Raw genomic sequence first — 21,293 nt, 5'->3', positions numbered from 1 at the left:
GTTTTTAATATAGTTTATATAATTGTGAGTTTATATAATTTAATTTGTAGTAATGGTCATGTTACCAAAGGTGCCTAGCCTTTGTGGATGCCTAAACCACCCACAAAATTCCTAAACATTGAACCAGTACAAACTAGCTTTGGCACACCACTGCTTAACAGCTATAAAAAAATTAAAGTAGGAATAAAATTATTGCTAAAACCTATCTCACTTTAGCACATGCAATATTCATCTAGGGACACGTGACTATTTGGTAAGGAAACGTTGCCCCTGTTTAATAATTATTTATCATAATTTGTAGAACTGGTTTCACAAGTGTGTACATATGTCAAATTGCACACTTTCTGTGTAATTTATTTTATTTCAGTTATATTTTAATCAAACGGTTAAAAATATTTTTAGGACTTTTTTCTTTTTTGGGTGGGGTATATATCTCCCTTTTTAAGTTGATTTATTTTGAGAGAGAGAGAGAGACAGAGAGAGAGAAAGCAGGGGAGGGGCAGTGAGGGAGAGACAGAATCCCAGGCAGGCCCCGTGCAGAGCTTGATGCTGAGCTCAAACCCACAAACAAAGATTATGACCTGAGCTGAGATCAAGAGCCAGATGCTCAACCAACTGAGCCAGCCAGGTGCCCCATTTTTAGGACTTTAAAAAATTGTAATATATTTACATTGTTTTGATCAATTGAATTTTTTTTTAATTTTAAGTAGGCTCCACACCCAGTGCAGAGCCCAAAGCAGGGCTTGAATTTGGGATCCTGAGATCAAGACTGAGCCATCCAGCATCCCAATCAAATGCATCCTTATGATAATTGTAATGATATAAATTTTTAATACCTAGTCTTATGGTCATAGGAGGTAAAATAATGATCCAGGGGCGCCTGGGTGGCTCAGTCGGTTAAGCGTCTGACTTCGGCTCAGGTCATGATCTCGCGGTCTGTGAGTTCAAGCCCCGCGTCGGGCTCTGGGCTGACAGCTCAGAGCCTGGAGCCTGTTTCAGATTCTGTGTCTCCCTCTCTCTCTGACCCTCCCCCGTTCATGCTCCGTCTCTCTCTGTCTCAAAAATAAATAAATGTTAAAAAAAATTTAAAAAAAAATAATCCAATTTACATATATATATTTTTAGGCAGGGAAATATGATAGAGCTATTAATAAGCTATTTAATCATTAAAAAAAAAAAAGAACATTATGGTGGGGCACCTGGCTGGCTCAGTCTATAGAGCATGTGATTCTTAATCTCAGGGTCATGAGTTCAAGCCCCATGTTGGGCAAGGAGCCTACTTTTAAAAAAAAAAATTGATGGCAAAATTTTTTTTAAGTTTATTTATTTTGAGAGAGAGAGAGAGAGCAAGGGAGGACAGAGAGAGAGAAGAGAGACAGAGAGAGAGAGAGAGAGACAGAGAGACAGAGACAGAGACGGAGGGAGAGAATCCCAAGCAGGCTCTACACATCAGCACAGAGCCTATCTTGGGGCTTGATCTCACAAATGGCGAGATCATGACCTGAACCAAAATCAAGAGTCCAATGCTTAACCTACTGAGCCACCCAGGTGCCCCGTACTGTAAAACTTTTATGTTCTGAAACATGGAATGGAAATGTGAGTTTGAATAGAAAAAAAGTGATGTAAAATTTCCATTAGAGAAGAGCCTATTCATGTTTGTTTGTTTGTTTGTTTGTTTATATCCAACATGGGGCTCAGACTCACAACTCCGAGATCAAGAATCACATGCTTTACCCACTAAGTCAGCCAGATGCCCCTGTTCATGTATTTTTTTAACAGATAATTATAGGTATCAAATTGCTAGGGTATTTCATTCAACTGGATACACTTAAAAGAATGACATAGACATTTATTTCTGAGTATATGAATTTACAATATGTCAAAAATTAGAACCTTTGCAACTCTTTAAACTTTGGATGAAAAATATTAGCTCTCAACTAAAAAACGTGCCAGGAAGTACATAGTTTTCAACAATCATTTGGAGAGCACGCTAACAAAAAAGATTGAGTAGTGCCAGTTTAGGCAACAGAAGCTCTTCTATAAAGCTATCCTAAAAAAAATAAATAAATAAATAAATAAATAAATAAAAAGCTATCCTGACCTTCTGAAATGAAGGAATTATTTCACTTCCTCCAAGTTCTAAGAATCTCTCTGAAGTCATGAAACACATTTGAATGTAGTTATTTGTAGATTTGTGGGGCTTTAACCTGTGCTTTGTGGATTGGGGACAAGGGGAGCATGGATAGTTACTGCTGTCATAGGGTTTGTGTCTCTATGCAAATTTCTGGGGTAAGAAACTTCAGGTTCTCTCTTCCTGACCCACCAAGAGGTTAAAAACAATTTGAACAGATCCTGAGGCCCTTTAAAACATCTCAATGGATTCTTCTCTGGCTCCCACAAAACAAAATGTACTAGTCAAAGGTTTGGTGAATTTAACCGAAGTCCCCAATTCCCTACATGGGACTGAAGTAAAACAAAACAAAACAAAACAAAATGATAACCAAGTAAACACAATCCACAAGGGTTTTAGGGCTGGAAGTTCTTGATTAAAATCCTGTTTCCAACACTTGCCAGTTGGAGGAAAGTTTGAAAGTCATTTTGCTCTTCAGTGACATGGGGACCTGTGTCCCAAGACCAACCTCTTTGGGGCAATTGGGAGGATGAAATGAGGTGAAGCACTGGGCACCAAGTCCCTGCCTGCCCTACATTATGCCACCTGCTTATTTTCTACCCCTGAGGTGGAAGGAGTCTGGGGGGGCATGGGCCATATACAGATCCTCCCACCAGCTTCCTTTCAAGCAGAGAGAAGGGATTCGGGAAGTCAACAGGGAGCAGGTGGCTCAAAAAGGAGCTGAGATCTGGCCTATAACTGGGGTGAAGCTGCCCCTCCCCCCCCTTTTTAGGCCTCCTAGGCTGGACGTAACCCAGGCTAAGTGCATACCCGGAGCATCCAGAGGTGACCAGCCCAAGAAACTACAACTAATTCTGCCCTTAATGGCCCAGCTCAAATGCCTCCTCTCCTGGAAGGCTTCTCAAAACCTCCTCACCTTCTCCTTCTAGCTCCCCTCTCTCCTTCCTCTGAGACCCCTGTCACTCTATCTGTCTCTCTCCTTGGGCAAACATCCCTTTCCCTCTTATGTTGGAGATTAATGGGCACGGGCCGCAGGGTCAGAGAGATCTGGGCTATCGTCCTGGCTGTGTGACGGAGACAAGACACTTAACTATTCTATGCCTCAGTTTCTCTTTAGTAACTTGGGAGCCACACGTGTTGAGAGGAGGGTGCTTAAGCACAACACCCAGTGCATAAATGATATCCATTTTTATGATCACAGACGTCTCCCTCTAAGAGTCCTGAGTTGGGGAGCTTTCTCTCCAAAAGCTCCTCACACAAAGTAAATAACAGGTAATCATGTCACTATTTTCAGAACAGCTGAGAGAGTGGGCGTGGGGGTGTCTCTCCCAGAATGGTGCCAACCCTCTTTGGTCTTCCTCACTCCATGCAAATCTTTTCTCCAGTTCCCGATAATGACAGCCTGGAGTTTCCAGAGGCCGTGGAATGTCCAGCCACTGCCTTGCATAACCGCAGAAACTGGGAACACTAGGTAAGGAGGGGCCCTCCCGGACCGATCGCTCCAACAGCACCCCCATTGTAAGGCAAGCAAACCAAGGGCCACACAGTGAGTCAGCACCTACTGGAGGTATGGTGAAGAATTCTAAAAATAGTCCCACCCCCTCCAATCACTTTCTCCTTGCTTTGCTTTATTTTTTGTCGTAACACTTTCCCCACCTGACATTATGTATGTATCCTCTTACTTTTTTATCGTCTTTTTCCCCACCAGATGTAAGCTCCATGAGAGTAGGGACATTGTCGTGTTCATGGATGTATCCTTAGCATCTTGCCCAAGATCTTGGCACAAGTCAACGTTCAGTAAATGTTTGCTGTATAGATAAATGAATGAATGCCATTTGGATGTCTGTCCTTAGAGGCTTAGACACAGACATTCACTCATTTGCTCACCTATCCAGTAAACATTTGATGAACATCTTCTATGTGAGAGGCTTTTTGAAAACTCCCGGTGAATGAGACACTGCCCTTGCTCTTAAGCAGATCCCTGATTAGTGAACAGTAGCCACCAGTGGCTAAGGATCTATTATGTGCCAAGCTCTGGGCTGGCAACTTTACAGGCATCTTCTCTGTGCATGTGCAGCTCCCGCAATTGCAAAGTCTCATCCCAGACTCCTTAAGGGAAAAGGGCTTGACCCTTATTAGAAGGATATAAGAAGGGCTTGATCCTTATTAGAAGGATATAGGAAGGCTAAATACAGAAAGGAAGACATCAAAAACTGAGGTGACTCCAGGGCCTGGTCAGCTTATCTCCAGCTCTTGAAGCCTGTGTGGTCTTTATTTGAGGGTGTCTCTTCTTCCTGGATGGGTGCCTCTCTCTCTCTCTGACTGACTTATTCTCTTTCTGGTTTGAATCTGGGAGACAGTCAGTCTGATTGGCTTAGCCAATGGCCTTCATTGTCTCCCAGAGTGAAAGTTTTTAGGTCAGACCTGCTTCTTAGATTACTAGCTGGCCTCAAGGATGAACATAACCTACCTTATAAGAGCAGAGAGTATCTTTAGTTAGAAGGAAGTGTTGAACATCACCCTCACCTTGACCATGTAAAGTTAGTAGTGTTACTTCTATTTTACAGATGAGAAAACAGCCTCAGAGAGAAATGGTAACAAAACTGTAACAACGCTGCCTCAGCTGACCTTCAAACCCAGGACTGAGAAATACATGTTGTTGCTGTTTGCAGCACTGAGATCGGTGGGGGTGGGGGGTGGGGGGGTGTAGTTGTTATGCAGCAACAGCTGACTAATACAGGCTTTAAATCAGATTTCTCTGATCCAGTCTCACTACGTTGTCTGAGTTTATACCTCTGATTCCTGTTTTCCTCATAAAAACATTTTGAAGTGTCCTGTCCCCAAAGGAGCAGAGAGGAAGATGCTGGAAAAGAGATTAAGAGATTTGTACCTGAGAACCTCCTGCATACAAGCTTGTGCTTCCCATTCAGTCCCCCTACTCTGACAGCTAGAGAAAAGCACAGATAATACCAATCCCAACCATTCACAGAGTGCTAGGCGGTTCTTCTGAAATTTTATCTAAGTCATTGCATTTATATACTCCAAATCATCCCAGAGGGTAGCTAGGGCTGGTGTTATTACAACCAGTTTACAGTTGAGGAAATAAAGCTCAGCGAGGTGAAGTGAGTTGTCCAGGTTACAAAGCATCTATACCCAGATCCCTTGGTTTCCAGCCCTGGGCTCCTTCCATACACCCTATTTCCTCTGTGTCCTTGACAGAGACCATCATCTGAGCCCTTACCTGTGGGAGGGATAGCACCATGGGATTCACATGCCTCAGCCCTGGGATTGGAGTGCAGCATACAGAGTGGGATACTTTGAACCACCCCCCCCCCCCCCCCCCCCCGCTTTACCGACATTCAGCTGAGTTCTCCTGTTCCTCCCAACTTTCCCTGTCCCTTTGAGGCCCTGTCGCCAAGCTTCCACCCACCATCTGGTCAAGGTGAAGATAGTGCAACTATTTTCTAGATGCCACAGAAATCAGAATCTGCTCTTTGCAAACAGCAAAAGCAAACGTCACGGGCAATTTGACTTATGACATGGGCAGTTCACCCCCATCATCGGTCTGTTTCCTCCCCAATAAAGGAGAATCCTCATGTGATGACAGGGCTGTTACAAACACTGTCTCCTTTGCCGGCACATCCTTGCCCTGGGTAACTCTACTCATCTTTCGAGTCTATACTTTCACACCACTTCCTCCGAGAGACCTTCCCCTGAGGCCAAACTCTTTCTGCCCAACTTCTTTTACATTGCTTCCTTCACCACATTCACCACAACTTCTATTTCTACGATTCTTTTCTTTCCTTTTCTCTTTTATTTTCTCTTTTCTTTTCTTCTGGCTTTGTTGTGTTATCTCCCCTGCTCCATCAGAAGCTCCCCAAGGGGAGGGACTATGTCTGTTTCTTATACCAGAGGCCAGCCCAGTGCCCACAATGTAGTGAGCACTCAGTAAATATTTGTTGGATGAGTGAATGAATGAATCTGCTTTCCTCTTCCCATCCCTCCTACCTTCCCCCACCTGCCAACTCCCCACAGCTCCCAGGGGTGTTGTAAGGTGATAATGAATTGTAAGCCGGAAGTTCTCAGATGAGAGTGGATGGCCATGGCCTCCACTGCTCCCTGTTCTTGCCACACTGGCCTTGCTATTCGGAGAATATGCCAATCTCATTGCTGCCTCAGGGCTTTGTATTTGAGTTCCATCTCTCTGGAATGTTCTTTCCAGATATCCAGTTGGCTCCATCCTTCACTTCCATCACACCTCTGCTTCAATGCCACCTCTTTGGGGAGGTCTTTGCTGACTGCCATTTCTGAAGTAATCCCTCTCACCCTCCCTCCTCCATTGTTCTCTCCCTCCTTACCCCCATTTTCCTTCATAGCACTTCTCACTATTTAATGTTGAGTTTTAGATTGTTGGTTTGTACTTGTTTATTGTCTGTGTCTTCCATGAGACTATAAAGTCTATGAGGTCAGAGTTTTTCTCTTCATTTACTTTATTCAGTTCCTGCTGACCACATAGTAAGTGGTCAGTGAATATTTATCAAATGACTGATTGAATGCATGAATGATGAAAAGGAAGGTGAAGAAAACAGCTTTTCTGCTTAAAATAAAACCCTGAATTCTTCAAGTCAGAGCAAGGAATAATTTCTAGGGAGGGGCAGAGAGTGTCATACATGGTGGGGGTCAGAAACCTTGGGGAGTGCAGCCACTGTTTCAGAAAATCTCACTTCTCTTCTTCTTCCCAGGGTACCTTAGACCTGGCAACCAACCCCTGGAAATGAGTTCTTTGTGCAAGAGAAACAATGCCCTCGGAGGCCCAGCCACCTGCCGGAATCCCTGGCAGCATCCATCCTCCGTAGAGGATTTGCAGAAAAGCACTGACCAGTGGACTTCTTCCTCTGAGCTTCAGTTTCTTCATCTGTAAAATGGGGAAAATGCATATACCTACCTCCCTAGGGCTGTTGGGACGATAGGAAGATCATGTAGGTGAAAACCCTGTGTAAACAGTAATGTCCAAGTGCATGTTCTACTATGCATTGGGAAGAGGTAGCATGTAGAGTCAGGTTGGCCTGGGGCGGAGTTCCAGCTTTACTACTCACTGGCAGTGTGGCCTTGAGTAAATGGTGTCCTTCCTCTGAGCCTCTGGTTCCTCATCTGTTAACTGGGACTATTAATTGTAGCTACAATTTATAAGTTTGTTTTAGAAGTTACATAAAAATCAAATGAGATCGTGTAAGTGTCTGGCACATAGTAGGTAACTCAGCAAATGTTCCACAGAGACACACACGGCCCTGAAGACACTCTGGGTAACAAAAGGTTCTTAGTCGGGAGGAGAAAACAGACAATGATGAGTTCTTTCTCTCCAGTTTCTCTCCTGAGAGGGGAACTCACTGGCCAGAGTCCATGAGGAGGACAGGCAGCCAAATGCAACCTCCCACATGGAATTTCCGAAAAGTGTGAGCGCAGAGTTGCATAACCTGTCCCCGAGCCACGTGTCTCTCCTAAAGTGTTTTCATCAAGCATTCCCCAGAAAGGGATCACGTGAGCTGGCAGCCTAGGGAAGGGTGAAAGGAAAAAAGGGAGCGAGTTGGAGAACCTTGCAGGTGGGTGGGATTAGGAAAAGAAGGTACTGCATTTACTGAGCTCCCACTATATGCCAGGCACCGGGCTCACTGTATCTGACATCTACTTAGATCTTTGCCATAAATCTGAGAGACCAGGTGTTACCACTCCTGCATTCCAAGGGAAGAAATAATAACAATAATTAATATTGCTGACGTTTACATAACGCTGACTGCACTATCCGGTAGTGGGGTGAGCACATATTTGACCCTCAGGACAGCCCATGACACGGGTACTATTCTCATCGCCATTTTTATAGAGAAGGAAACTAACTGAGACTCAGAGAAATGAAGTCCTTTTCCCAAGGTCATCCAGCAAGATAGTAGTAGAGCCAGGATTTAACTACAAGCAGGGCTCAAAGTCCACAGACCTGTATGAGGACACTTCCCAAGGGATTTATGGGGATAGATCAGGAAAGTGATCCCAATAAGAGTCGACCTTGCAAACCCGCAGTGGGAGTTCAGCGGGAAGTGACGTAAGTGACCAAGTAACCAGAGGCACTCCTTTTCTTTCAACCCAGAGGACAGTTTGTCCCAGCTTGTGGCTGTTTGTCATTCAGTCTCTGACCTAAAGTTTAAAATTTCATTCATAAGTTTGGAACCACAAAGCGTGGGAAAGGCCCTTGGAGATCAGCTATTCTAGTCCAAACCCTTCAGATTACAGATGGAAAAAAACCTTGAGGCCTAAAGAGAGTCGTGGACACGGCAAGGTCACAGAGCAATTTTCTGTTAGAAGGAGGATTTGGTCTGAGGTCAATTACAGATCATTTTGTTCTGTAATTACCAAATGTTGGCTATCTCTGAATCACTTGGGGAGCTCTTTAAATATCCAGATTTCTGTATTCTGCTTCTAGAGATTCAGATTTTGGCTTCCAACAAGGCCTGGAAATCTGACAATATAATATGTTCCTCAGGTGATTCAGATGGCACAAGGCCATGGACTGCATTTGGAAGTTGGAGTCCAATGCTCCTCTTTCATTTTGTAGTTGGGGATACTAAGACCCAGCATGGGACTCACCCAAGGTCACATGGCAGGTCATTGGGGCCCTAGTTCAGGCTTTGTGGTCTGAATTCAAAGTTCATCCTTCTTCTCCAGGCTTCCTGTGGTCAGATTCTCAAAATGGGCCAAGGAGGTTGGCCAAGGGAGTTACTGTGGTTTTCCCCAGCTCTTGGTTTCCTTGTTGTATCCAAATTAAGACACGGGATGGTGCCCCATTTCCCAAGTTTTGAAAGGTGGGAGATCAAGAGCTGAAATCCTACAGGTGAAAAGGAAAGTGCAATAGGCTGTCCCGCAGGCCCACAGGGGTTTCCCAGAGGCAAGCTCCGGGCTCCAGGAATGACGTCAGACTCCAGCTATTCAGCGCCCTAACACCTCAGGCTACCTGCATTTTCCATTTCAGGAGAGTAGGTAGGGAGGGCCTTCTCTCCGTGGGAGGTGGGAGGAGCCGGGCGGAGAGGGCCCAGCTATGACGTGAGGGGGCCTGACTCAGGAGAAGCCAAACATTCTGGCAACTTGGAAGGAAAACCAAGCTGCCTGCGGGAACAAAGTAAAACTTCTTAAGTCGTTTTCCTGACCTCCTCACTCCACCACGTATTTCACTCTTATCTTTTTCTTCGGAAATCGTTATCTGGGTTTTGGAGTGAGGTGTCTTGGGTTTGAATCTCGGCTCAGTTTATGAGCTCTCTTACCTACGTAGAGGCACGCCCCCTCTCTGAGCCTCCATTTCCTCACTTTTATTTTTTATTTTTATTTTTTAACGTTTTATTTATTTTTGAGACAGAGAGAGACAGAGCACGAACGGGGGAGGGTCAGAGAGAGGGAGACACAGAATCTGAAACAGGCTCCAGGCTCTGAGCTGTCAGCACAGAGCCCGACGCGGGGCTCGAGCTCACGGACCGCGAGATCATGACCTGAGCGGAAGTCGGCCGCTTAACGGACTGAGCCACCCAGGCGCCCCTATTTCCTCACTTTTAAAAAGAGGGATAATATCAACTGTCTCAGATTGTGAGGATGAAATAAGATCACGATCATGTAGGTACTTGATAAACAGAAGATGTTTTCTCGGGAACACTAGATCACACGAGTAATCGGTGGACCGGAGGGATTTGAATATATATTTGTTGATCTGAATTGAGGCACCTAAAAGAATGGTTGAGCTGGAAAGCACCTCAGAAGTCTTTGGGCCTTAATGACTTCCAAACTGGAGTCCAAGGGAACTGTTTACAGTATTTCTAAATGATAAGGGAAATCACATACTTACTCTTGATAAGGTCTCACCTTTCTTTACTTTTGTCTGGAATTGTATCAACTCAAGGTGATAATATGATTATCACATGCTGTTCAGAAATTCTGATTGGCAGTTACATCAGTCTTCTAGAAGTTTTTTTAATGGGAAACTAATTAGTGGAGGGTAGATTGAATGTTGGCAAACGTTAATCTTGTCTGACTCCTCATTTCATAATCAGGGAAGCTGGGGTTTAAAGAAGGAAGTAGCTTGCTAGTCACACAGCTAATAGAGCTGGCTCTAAAACCCAGATTCTTTTCCTGGAACCGGTTACTTCCTTTCTTTCCATTCTGGAGAAGGGGGATCTAGGCTCAATGAGGTTAAGGGGTTTTGATCTGCTGGGGCAGGAAGAACGTGATTCATCAATTTGCTGTTATTCTTCCTCTGTTTTGACTCATTCAGCAAATATTTACCGACCGTCTACACTATGTGGACTCAGAAAAGGCAGAAAGAAAGCAGTCACGGAGGCAAGGCAGGGTCAGAATCTGCTCCTAGGTTATGATTTCAGAATCTGTCCTGTCTTCTAGTTTAAGTTTATATGTACATATAAATACAAACTGATACCCACATTATAAAACATTCACTACTTTGCCTTTCTAATAATTAGGTTGTGTCAGAGGGCAGGGACTTTCCCATTCGTACGTGTCCAAACCTTGCTGTTACCCAGTAGCACGAAATCAATGCTGCGATGTTGGCACGTGACTTCTAATCCTGACTGCCACTAACTCTGTCTTCTAACTCTTTGAGGCGGTACCTTGCTTTCCTTTTCTGAGCCTTACTCATCTGTCAAACGGGAACCGTGGCAAAATCATGTGTGGAAAAGCTGGCAGGTTCATTTAAAGTTATCCCAGACTTTAACTAGGAGAGGGAAGGTAGAGTCAGCACTTACCTACTTGTTAATTCCTAAACATCTTTCCCTTGCTCTTGCCCATCCCGCTCCCTATTCTGGTTGCGCCTCTTCTCTTCAAGACTCCCCTGTAGAGGGCACGCAAGCTCTACGGCTTAACGTGCCCCACTTCCGTTCGCCTTCATTCTTCATCTTGCGCATGTGCATACTTCGCTTCCCCGCGGCCCGTACCCAGTTTAGGTGGCTCGGCCGAAGATTGTGTCCATTACGCCTGCGCAACCTCAGCCCCGCCCCTCCACCGCCTTCCCCGGAAACGCTTCTTTCCTACGCGGTCGCGGCTCCGCCGCTGTAGCTGGATCTTTGCCTCTCTAGGCAGGTAGGGCTTCTTCTCCATGGTCCTGTCTGTCAGCGCTGTTTAGGGGGTCAGTCGGTGAGGCTGGGCCGTCTTCGGACACTTCGACCCTCGAGTCCGTCACCGGTAAGTGGACCCCGAAGAAGCCTGAGGACGGGCGGGGCCCGAGCAGCCGGAATGGGCAGGATTTCCCCTTACTCTGGGAATGGGTCTGTCCGCCCCGCCCTCACCCCCGCTCCCGGAATGGGTTCGCCCCCTCCGTCCTAGTCCATCCTCCCGGGCGGGGCGGCGTTGCCATGGTGACGGCTCCCAGGCTGAGGCCCGGCGTGTGTCCTCGCAGGTGCCAGGGCGGCCCGGGGCCCATGGCGCGGCGGCGCTGACCCAGGCCCCGGGTGGCGGCCGGGCCCCGCGGGCCGGCATGGCGGGCCAGTTCCGCAGCTACGTGTGGGACCCGTTGCTGATCCTGTCGCAGATCGTCCTCATGCAGACAGTCTATTACGGCTCGCTGGGCCTGTGGCTGGCGCTGGTGGACGGGCTGGTGCGCAGCAGTCCCTCGCTGGACCAGATGTTCGACGCCGAGGTAGGGTCTCGGGGCCAGCGCGGGCGGAGTCTCGGCCTCGTCGGGTGTACTTTGTGGTCCGACACTACTGGGCTCCAGACCTGGCTGGACCACCATCTTACTTTGTGGTCCCGGGGAAGGGATCTCATCTTTCTGAGCCTCAGGTGCCCTATCCATAAAATTTAGTGACTGTTAACAGAAGCAGATTATTCAAAGGAAAGGGCCTGGATGTCAAGGAGCAGCTTTGCCTTCCAGGCAACCTGATGCATCTCCTCTCTGACACTCTGAGAAAGTGACTTCACTTCCCTGGGCCCCAAATTCTCAGGTGCCAAACGGAAGAGGGGGGTGGGGAAAAGAACATTCACGGAGGTATAATGGAAACTGCTTAGACTTTGGAATCAGGCCTCCGTTGAAATTCCGCTTACTAGCTGTGTGATGTAGGCCAAGTGTTGTCCCCTCTGAACCTCAGTTTTCCTGTCTGCAAAATCATGAGACCAGTAGTGGAGAGGTTTTGGACTGCAACGCAGAGAGCCTGTACTTTGGATTCAGAGAGGTTTAGCGTCCAATCTAGGTCCAGATACACTAGCTGTGGGACTCTGGGCAAGTTGCTTCCCCTTTCTGAGCCGGTTTTCTCTTCTGGAAACTGGGCTGAATAATTCTCAGCAAAATGTTATGAAGCCCAGAGTCCCCAGAGGTGCCTAGGAAGATGAAAGTGCTTTATAGTCAAGGAGGGCTGTGAGATCTTCGCATCTGAGAGGCAGCTGTGGTGTACGGTAATGAGCACAGCTCTCAGAGCCAGGAGGTCCGGAATGGAATCTTTGCTCCTGCTGCTGCTTCTCTATGTAGCCCTCAGCAAGGTAACAGGAGATTTCTCACCAACTCACCTCTGTCATTGTGGTGCTAAAGCAGCCAGCGTCAGTACTAAGCAAATAGGTGCGGTAGCATTTCCCTGGGACCTTATTTACAAAACTAGGTGTCTGGCTGGTGGGGCCTCAGTTTACTGAACCCTGTAATTGACCTTACTCTTGCAGTTTACTGACTGTATCACTTTGGGCAAGTTACCTCTCTGAACTTTTGCTTCTCCTTTGTAAGTCTCTTCCCGGCTGCTGTTTGGGGTCCAGTGAGATACTCTAGTGGAGGTCTGTGAAAGCACCTTGTCGGAAATAAGCTGACACACAGATGCAGGGACCTATTTTCTTTTGTGTTCTGGGAAGAATGATTGTTCCTTGGGAGGTCCTGGAGCCTGGAGCTCTACCAAGCCAAGTCACTTTTCCAGCATATTTCCATTTGTGATTCCCCCTCAGATCCTGGGCTTTTCCACCCCTCCAGGCCGGCTCTCCATGATGTCCTTCATCCTCAACGCCCTCACCTGGTGAGTATCACCAGTTTTGCTCTCCAGCTTTTGGGGGTCCTAGCACTGGAACTAACTTCCTCAATTTGGACATGAGACAGGCTGGCACTTATTCCTGGGGCATGGTGGACTAAAGTGGGTGTCAAAGGCCGGTTCTGGGACTGACTCCATTATAGGGCTCCTTCCATTGCTGTTTGACTTAGCTGGAAAGCTCTTACATCACTCTGCATGCCGCCTGGGGGTTAGCTTCCATCTCAGATCACTTCCCTGTTGTGGCACGAGGTGAGGAAGGGGTGGGACTGGGGGTCAGGAGAAGTTGGTTCTGTTCTTGGTCTGTGTGCCATTGGCCAAGTTACTTCCCTTCTCTCGGCTTCGGGCACCTCGTTGGTACACTGAGGGGTTTGGCTGGGTAACATTTAAGTCACCCGTGACCATTGCCTGCCCTTTGAGAGGCAGTTTAGCATAATGGTTAAGATCTCAGGCTGTAGAGGCAGACTTACTTGGCTTTGAATCTCAGCTTCCCACTAGTCTCGTGACTTTGGACAGGTTGATCTATCTAAGCCCCAGTCTCCTCCTTGGTAAAATGAGGCGAATAATATTACCCATTTCATAGTTTTAAGGGTGAAACGAATTCATTCGTGGGAAATACTTAAAACAGTACCTTGCACATTACTATTCTTAACCTCACACTGGAGACTGAAAAACGGGTGGGCTGACTATGACCTGAATTTGGCTCCTAGATTATGCTCTGTTTTACCATCCCCCAAGTGGCATTTAAAACATTTTTCCACTGAGTTGAAAGTCAGGATATTTTATGTTAAAAAAATAAATCCAGATTTCTGGCTTCTCTTGGAAAATGGGAAGATTGACTGATCCCAGGCCAACCTTCCAGCATGAGGATTTGCCCAGCTGCAGGTCGCTGTGGTCCCCACTTTGGATGGTCCATGTGTGCCTCAGGGTGCTGCAGTCCCCACCAGTCCCTAGGATTCCCCTGGGTGACAGTCGCCATTTCTCATCAAGCTTGTACTTTGGTTTTTCTTCTGCCCAGCCCGATCCTCCCCCCGCATTACCTGCCAGCTCTCTCTAGGCATCTAATAGTGGAACCCCCGCTTCACGCTTCTCTTGCTTGCTTCCCACCACTATGCTGTTCTCCTAATTGTCCCTACTCCCCAAATGATCTAAGGCCAGGACAACCCAGTGACAACTCACTGCTGTCCTCTCCCCACAGTGCTCTGGGCTTGCTGTACTTCATCCGGCGAGGGAAGCAGTGTCTGGATTTCACTGTCACTGTCCATTTCTTTCACCTCCTGGGCTGCTGGTTCTACAGCTCCCGTTTCCCCTCGGCGCTGACCTGGTGGCTGGTCCAAGCCGTGTGCATTGCGCTCATGGCTGTCATCGGGGAGTACCTGTGCATGCGGACGGAGCTCAAGGAGATCCCCCTCAACTCAGCCCCTAAATCCAATGTCTAGAATTGGGTCCTTTGGACACCCTGCTGGGCACTTGGCGCCCTTCCCTCCCGCCCTGCCCCCCAGCACCTTGGGCTGTTCAGACTCTCCAGACGAGGTCCAGCCCAGGTGTGAGAGGAACCCTGGAAATGTGAAGTCTTGTTGGTGGAGAGATAGTGAGGCCCTGTCAAGAAGGCAGGTAGCAGTCAGAACCACAGCCGCAAGAATGGCCTCTGCCTGCTGAAGCGTTGCCATCTGGGAGGTCAGCAAGGGGACCTCTTTCAGGGTAATAACAGAATTGGAACCATGTCATTCTTGAGCCACTATACCTGTCACCAGCCTGTTATTTTAAAAAAGAACCAAATCAAGGATATCTGATTGGAGCAAACCACTCTTCTAGTCATCTGTCTTACCTCCCCCGAGACAGCTGTTACCTTTGCCATGTTGCTGAACCGCAGCTATTCTGTTTGGAGAAACACTTGGTTTCTGGATCCATAGCCACAGAGAGGCAGAGGTGCAGAGGATTAGGCTGCCGTCACGGAGCGGACGGCAGACGGAGGCATCAAGCACAAGGAAGATGCACAACCCGTGTCCTGCTGCACGTGTGTGTGCACACGCCCATGAATCCATGACTAACTTTCTTCCAGTTCTCTCTACTGCCAGCTTTCAACAGAGCAGGCCATAGGACCCGGAGAAGAAGTCCCAGCATTGCTCCTGGTCCACCCCTCACGATAGAGTCACTGCCTCTTCTCTAGGAATGACTAGGCACCCCGGCTCCCACCGGGCCTCACTTCTGGCAATAGTTCCTTTTCCCTGCCTTACTGGGAATTCTACAGTGGGAAGGGTATGATGGGTGCCGAGAGACAGGAGGCCCAGCCTTCCAACTTGAGCTGTGCTGGGAGTGCTGAGGGAGATAGAAATTTGCTGCTAAGATTTTTCTTTGGGGTGGCCTGTCCTCTGTTAGGGGCTTGCAGCTGTCCCTCCTATGTACATAAATACAGTATTTTCCACGGTTCTGCCTGTGCTTACTTTGTAGTGCCGCAGTTGGGCCGGCGAGAGACCCACACGGTCGGACGGGGAGCTGTAAAGAATGACTAGGTCACTTTCTCTCCGAGGCCCCAGATTATTTCATTTGGTTAAAATACTAGGTGTGGGGAACTCCTGTGTCCTACCCCCTTCATCTGCAGCCTCCTGTGTTATGTCTCGGGTGAAGTGCCATGACTCAGTGTCCTTTCTCTCTTGCCATTGATTTCTGAATGTGTCCAGTGGAACACACTTGGTCTAGACCCACTTCTGTATTGAAACCATCAGTATTCCTCTTTGGGTCGCCCAGAGCCTGCCCAAGAGAGCAGTCAGCTTGCAGCTTACAGTGTTAGGTCTTCACAAATGGGTTTTGCTCTCTGCCCAGGAAGCCTTTCTAGCCTCCTGGCCCCCAGCCCTGCAGAAAAGGGAGGTGAGGCTGACAGGATGAAGGTTTAAGACTGAACGTGCCTGAGTGGAGACGGGAAAGTGCGAGGGTGAGGCACCTCAGTCACTTGGTGCTCTGGCCAGGCTGGAAGGAAGCAGCTGGTTAATGGGACTCGGATCCTGGCTACAGGGTCCCGGAGGTAGGACCCGCTGAGAAGACTCCCCTCGGGTGGATGGATTTCCCCCAGACACCGCAAACCATAAAGGCATGTGGCTAATGTTATTTCGGGTAGGGCACCAGAGCACATGTCATATGGCTGCTGTCTCCCCTGGTCAGCTGTGGGCTGGTTGCCCCAACTGTGTTGGCTCACCTCTCTGGGAGTTTCCTTCAGAGAACTGTGCCTGTTCTTCTGCATATCTTCTGTACTGATGAATCTTTGCCCCTTGAGTGGTAATTTGATTTTGCCAAAGTTGGCCAAACTTTGCCCGGAGTCAGGGGAGCCGATTTCTTTTCTCCAACAATACAGTGACTGAGCTGAATGACAGTTGGGGGTGAAAAATCTGTGACCTTAATGAAATTGTTACTATTTCTAAAGTGACCATAAAAGCAGTGTCTAGAGGCAAGTTCCTGAGACACCTGGGCAGTGGCAGGAACACGTTTGTCATGTTAGTAATAAGTAGCTGTGCAGGTCGCTGTCCATTGGTCGCAGGTCCAATGAGCGAGGCACCATTGTTCCCCCAAGTAGCTGTGCTTAATAGATGTCTGGCAGTGGGCTAAGTACTTTACATGTTGCTCACTTAATCTTCACGGCAACACTTGGAAATAGGAAGGAACCATCCGTATCTTACAGATGAGGAAACTAAGGCATTTGCCCAAGGTTATGTGTTAGGAGCTGGCAGACCCAGGATTTGGGCTCTGGTTCTGACAATAAACTCGTTCTGAAGACATTAATAGTCAAAGGACATGCAAGTCTGTCACTTCATAATCATAACCTCTGCATCCTACTGTATTGTTTTAAATACAAAGGATACGTAGTGCTTTGTAAACATTGCGAGCTTTCTAAGAAAAACTGGTAGACGATATATGAAACATGGCCACATTTCCAAATGAACAGGTAACTGCAGGAAGTTTTTATTTCCAGAGGCTAAGGGAGAGTTACCACCACCCAGCCACGGAGATGGCATTATCTCTTGACTTTCTAGGGGTCTAAAGTCTGAACCTGTCTTCATCCCACCCTTCCCCGCCACTTCCCAACTTCCCTTTGGAGAAGAGAAGTGGAGATGAGTACATAGGTGGTGCTCAAAGTCATTTATGACCCAGAAGGAAGATGGGAAAGGAGAAAGGGATGTCTAACTCAGAGGGTGCCCCTAACCCCTAGTTCTAGGCAGCTCTTTCCAGATCAGAGCTAAATGGGGGTCAGGATGGCAGCCAGCAAGTGGGGGGTGATGGGGTGGGAAGCTCCAGGTCCCCATGAATCCTATGGGGGCACAGCTCCTGTGGACGCAGAGTTTCTTCGACTGCTCAGTGACTCCCAGATCAGAGTAACTTCCTCTGGCCGTCCCCAGGGGCAGTCTGTGCACAGACATGGATCTCCTCCCTGTATCTGTAGCCCAAGGAGCACAGAGCCTTCGGGGCAAGGGAAGTGGGGGTGGATTCAGAGCACAAAAGAGGCCCTCTGTGGAGAGGGAATCAAAGCCTTGCTTGAAGGTTTCTGTAGGAAAGTAGCAAGTGGTGGTGAGAACAGTCTTGAGCCAGGAGTGGGTCCAGATTGCTGAGAGTTTGGATCCCTGTCCTGCCACTCCCAGGGCAAGGCAGAATTGTAGGGGCCAAGGCTAGATGACGAGGGAGCCGCACTGGAGTGCGGGGTGAAGTCTTGGGTAGCATTACTAGCCATGAGGCCTTGGAAAAGCTGTTTAACTCCCACCCACCACCCACCACCCACCCCCACCCCAGCGTAGTTTTCCTTGTTTCTAAAATGAGAATAAGATACACCTCTCTGTGTTGTGAGGATTCAATGAGATATGTGCAAAGCATTTAACCGGTGGCCGGCATCCAGAAATCTAAGCAGTTACTGGGCCACTGCCCCATCCCTCCTCCTTTTATGGAGGAGACACCTTTCTTCCAAGCCTCAGTGTTTTCAGCTGTTAGATGGGGAGGTAGGCTTGCCCGTGATCAGGGTATACCTACCGAGTACTGCGCTCCTATGTGCCATGCACTGCAGAGTGACTTATTCTCACTTAATCCAATGAGCGAGGCACCATTATTTCCCCATTTTGCAGACAAACTGAGGATTAGGAGTAAACAACTTTCCCTAGCATCACACAGCTGGTGAGAAGCTAGGTCTGTCTGCCTCAACAGCCTCATCCTCTGCACATTCCAATCATGTTTAGTGGCAGGTGGTTCAGAGTAGGAGAGGGACAGTCTCTGGAATCCAGGTGGCATTATATCAAAATGCCGTAAACGTGAACCTAAGATTGGCTTTTTAACAAGCAGCTAATTCCCTTAAAGGTGAGCAGTTAGGTAAGTGCTCGAGTGGGAAGCAAGGGGCTTTATTATGGCACAGGTCCAGGAAGAAGGCAGGAAAAAAAGGACATTTGTTCAACACCCTACAAACTGGCTTTACCTGCATCAAGCCTGATTTGCACAGAGCCCTCTGGAATGGATATTAGTATCAATCCCTATTTAAAAAAATTTTCTTATTATGTTTCTTTATTTTTGAGAGGCAGAGAGACAGAGCATGAGCAGGGGAGGGGCAGAGAGAGAGAGAGGGAGACACAGAATCCGAAGCAGGCTCCAGGCTCTGAGCTGTCAGCACAGAGCCCCATGCGGGGCTGGAACCCATGAGCCGTGAGATCATGACCTGAGCCAAAGTCGGACGCTCAACTGACTGAGCCACCCAGGCGCCCCATATCCGTCCCTATTTTATAAAAAGATGAAATAGGCTCAGAGAGGTCATGTGACTTCTTAAAAGTCACTCTGAATCCAACACTTTAAAGTTAATTTTTCCCACAGTTAACTGGTAGGGAGCCGTTTCTGGAGTGGTTTGTGATCTCTGAGATCTGTTGCAGCCTCCTGCCCCCAAAAAGCAGGATCTAACTGAGCCCAGAAGAGAAGCCTCAGATTGGAGTGGTCAAGCACAGGGAAGGTGGTAAGGGGACAACCCAGCTGTGGGACTGTGGGAGGCACGTTGCCTGAGGCCCAAGTGCCTGCATCCTTGCCTCCCTGCCCCCCCCCCCCCCCCCCCCCCCCCCGGCCCAGTGCCTAGAGGTGCCCTGGACATGACAGATCCCAGCCTCAGGACACAGACACAGTCCATCAGCTGACGCTGACCCTGGACCCAACTCTGACTGCCTATGCGGCAAGGCGGTAGCTGCCAGTCTTACTCAGGCTCACACCTTACCCACTTGGGGTCCCCTGGGCGGGCCCCCATGAGGACGAGTGCAGGGGGTCCCCAACACGGTGTGTTTTGGTTGGGAGGGCGCTGCCCTGATTGCTTGCTGACAGCGTGCGCGGACAGATGGGACAAACCCTCAGGCGAAGGTTGATGAAATGGAAGGGGCTTGGGGGGGGAAAGATCGAGTAGGGGTGATTTTTGAAGACTGATGGGATTGAGGATGTCCAGCAAAAGAACCGAAATGGCGACGACTCGGGAAGTGGGCCGGCGTGCAAGCCGGGCGGAGAGACAGCTTGGAGTGGAGGCTGCGGGGTGGAGGCGGCACGGGGAGTGGCGCTGTAGAGGTAGGGGAGGAGGGAGTGGGGATCGTGGCGCCCAGGCGCCGGCTCGCGGAGAGCCGAGCGGGGCGGCACCGAGCAGCCCCACACCCGCAGGCTCAGGCCGGCCGTGGCCGCGCCGCCCAGGGCTACGGGGTCGTTCTGTGCCGGTGCAGGCCCGCTAGGCCCGCTGGACGCAGTCACGGAGTGGAGCGCTGGGGCCTAGGAGGGTGCAGGCGTGTCCCGGGGAGGCCCTCCTACCCTTCCTCCGCATCTAGGCCTCTCCACCACTGACTGGGTCCCTCCCGGGAGGGCTCTGCGCCCCTCGATCGCTGCGCTGCTTTCTTGAGGACGCCACACCGCGCAGCCCGCCTCTAGAGGAAGATCCCCAGAAACCCCGGCTCCCTGGTTTTTCCTCTCCCCAACTGCGTGTTCAGGGCTATAGCTCCTGCAGACAGGGGGCGACCGGGCTTGGGATTGGAGGGTGGGCGTGCCGTGTCACCTGGGAGCTGTAGGGAAGTACTGACTCGGGGCCTGACTGGGTGCTTTCCTTGGCCCAGGCTGGGCACATTTTGAGGCTCAGCTGCTGCCGGTTTGTTGACAGCCGATGCTGCAATAACCGGGCCGCAATGCGCGTGAATACGGGCTGGATGCTCCCTTGTGCCTTTTCCTTTCTTCGGAAGGTGGAATGGGGAGCAGCCAGCACTTCTAGATTAGAGTTCTGGCCCCGCCACCCCCTAGTCGTGTGAGCCTGGCCAAATCACCTTCTGTTTCGGCGTCACGGTCTCCTCATCTCCTTGGCTTGCAGGGCCATTGTGAGGTACCGGTCACCCAGAAAGCACCCGACAGATGTTCCCTTTTTGTGACTTCATAGAATGCATCCTTCGAGAGGCCAGCTCGCAGAGGTGGGGAGGGGTGTAGCTCGCTGGCTTCTGGGTGCCACGTTCTAGACTGACCATAGGGACCTGGGAATGGAGTGGAAGAAACATAAAATCTTGATGCACACTTTTTCCTCCCCACCTCCGCGGAGGGCCTCTTTCCACCATCCTTTCCAGCCCCAAACAGGAAGTACTGGCGGTAATATTCTTCATTCCCTATGGGAGATTTTATTTGTACACTCGTGAATTTTCCCGCCCATCCCTCCCGCTCAGATGATTGCGCCGTCTCCGTTGTCACACCTCTGGCTCCCGTCCAAGGTCACACCACCTGTGAGCAGAGACCTTGGTGTTAGGGGCCAAGACGGCCGCTAGGGGGAGCTGTCGCCCCGGGAGCGGGCTCTGGGACCAGGGCGCCCTAAGTCCAGCAGGTTGGGGATGGGGGTTTTGTGAAGGGGAAGCCTCCCTTTCAGCTGGATCCCCAAGCCCATCACCCCTTCCTCTCTTGGGACCTCAATTGGTGAAGTATTTTTTCTTTTTCTTTTCTGTTCTTTTTCTGTTCTTTCTTTCTTTCTTTCTTTCGCTAAGGAACTTTTTGTTCAGAGTCAATCTTATTTGAGGCATGAATAAATGCAACAAATGTGGGTGATGGTTTGGTCTAAGGGGGAAGGATACAGCAGAGATCTACTTGACTGCCCCCCTTCCCCCCCC

At 49.0% G+C, this 21,293-nt stretch overlaps 2 protein-coding genes across 5 annotated transcripts in view; one reads left to right on the top strand and one right to left on the bottom strand.

The window, feature by feature from the left end:
- The first annotated feature begins 11,651 nt into the window (after positions 1–11,651).
- Positions 11,652–21,293, top strand: part of SYS1 (SYS1 golgi trafficking protein) — a 34,568-nt gene continuing 24,926 nt past the window's right edge. For 2 of the 3 annotated variants that reach the window (XM_049650699.1, XM_049650700.1), the window contains exons 1-2: positions 11,652–11,813; positions 13,097–13,164. In XM_049650699.1, coding sequence (XP_049506656.1) covers positions 11,652–11,813; positions 13,097–13,164 — 230 coding nt within the window. Of the gene's footprint in view, positions 11,814–13,096; positions 13,165–14,371; positions 15,604–21,293 lie in introns of those variants that run through there. The other variant, XM_049650698.1, reaches the window with a different exon arrangement.
- The window catches only part of TP53TG5 (TP53 target 5), a 3,924-nt gene continuing 3,436 nt past the window's right edge, over positions 20,806–21,293 (bottom strand). For both annotated transcript variants that reach the window (XM_049650697.1, XM_049650696.1), the window contains one exon: positions 20,806–20,913. The gene's annotated coding sequence lies outside the window, so the exon portion shown is untranslated. The remainder of the gene's footprint in view (positions 20,914–21,293) is intronic.

Source organism: Panthera uncia (assembly GCF_023721935.1).
Source record: "Panthera uncia isolate 11264 chromosome A3 unlocalized genomic scaffold, Puncia_PCG_1.0 HiC_scaffold_11, whole genome shotgun sequence".
Lineage (NCBI taxonomy): Eukaryota > Metazoa > Chordata > Mammalia > Carnivora > Felidae > Panthera > Panthera uncia.
This window is presented reverse-complemented; position numbering and strand designations above follow the sequence as displayed.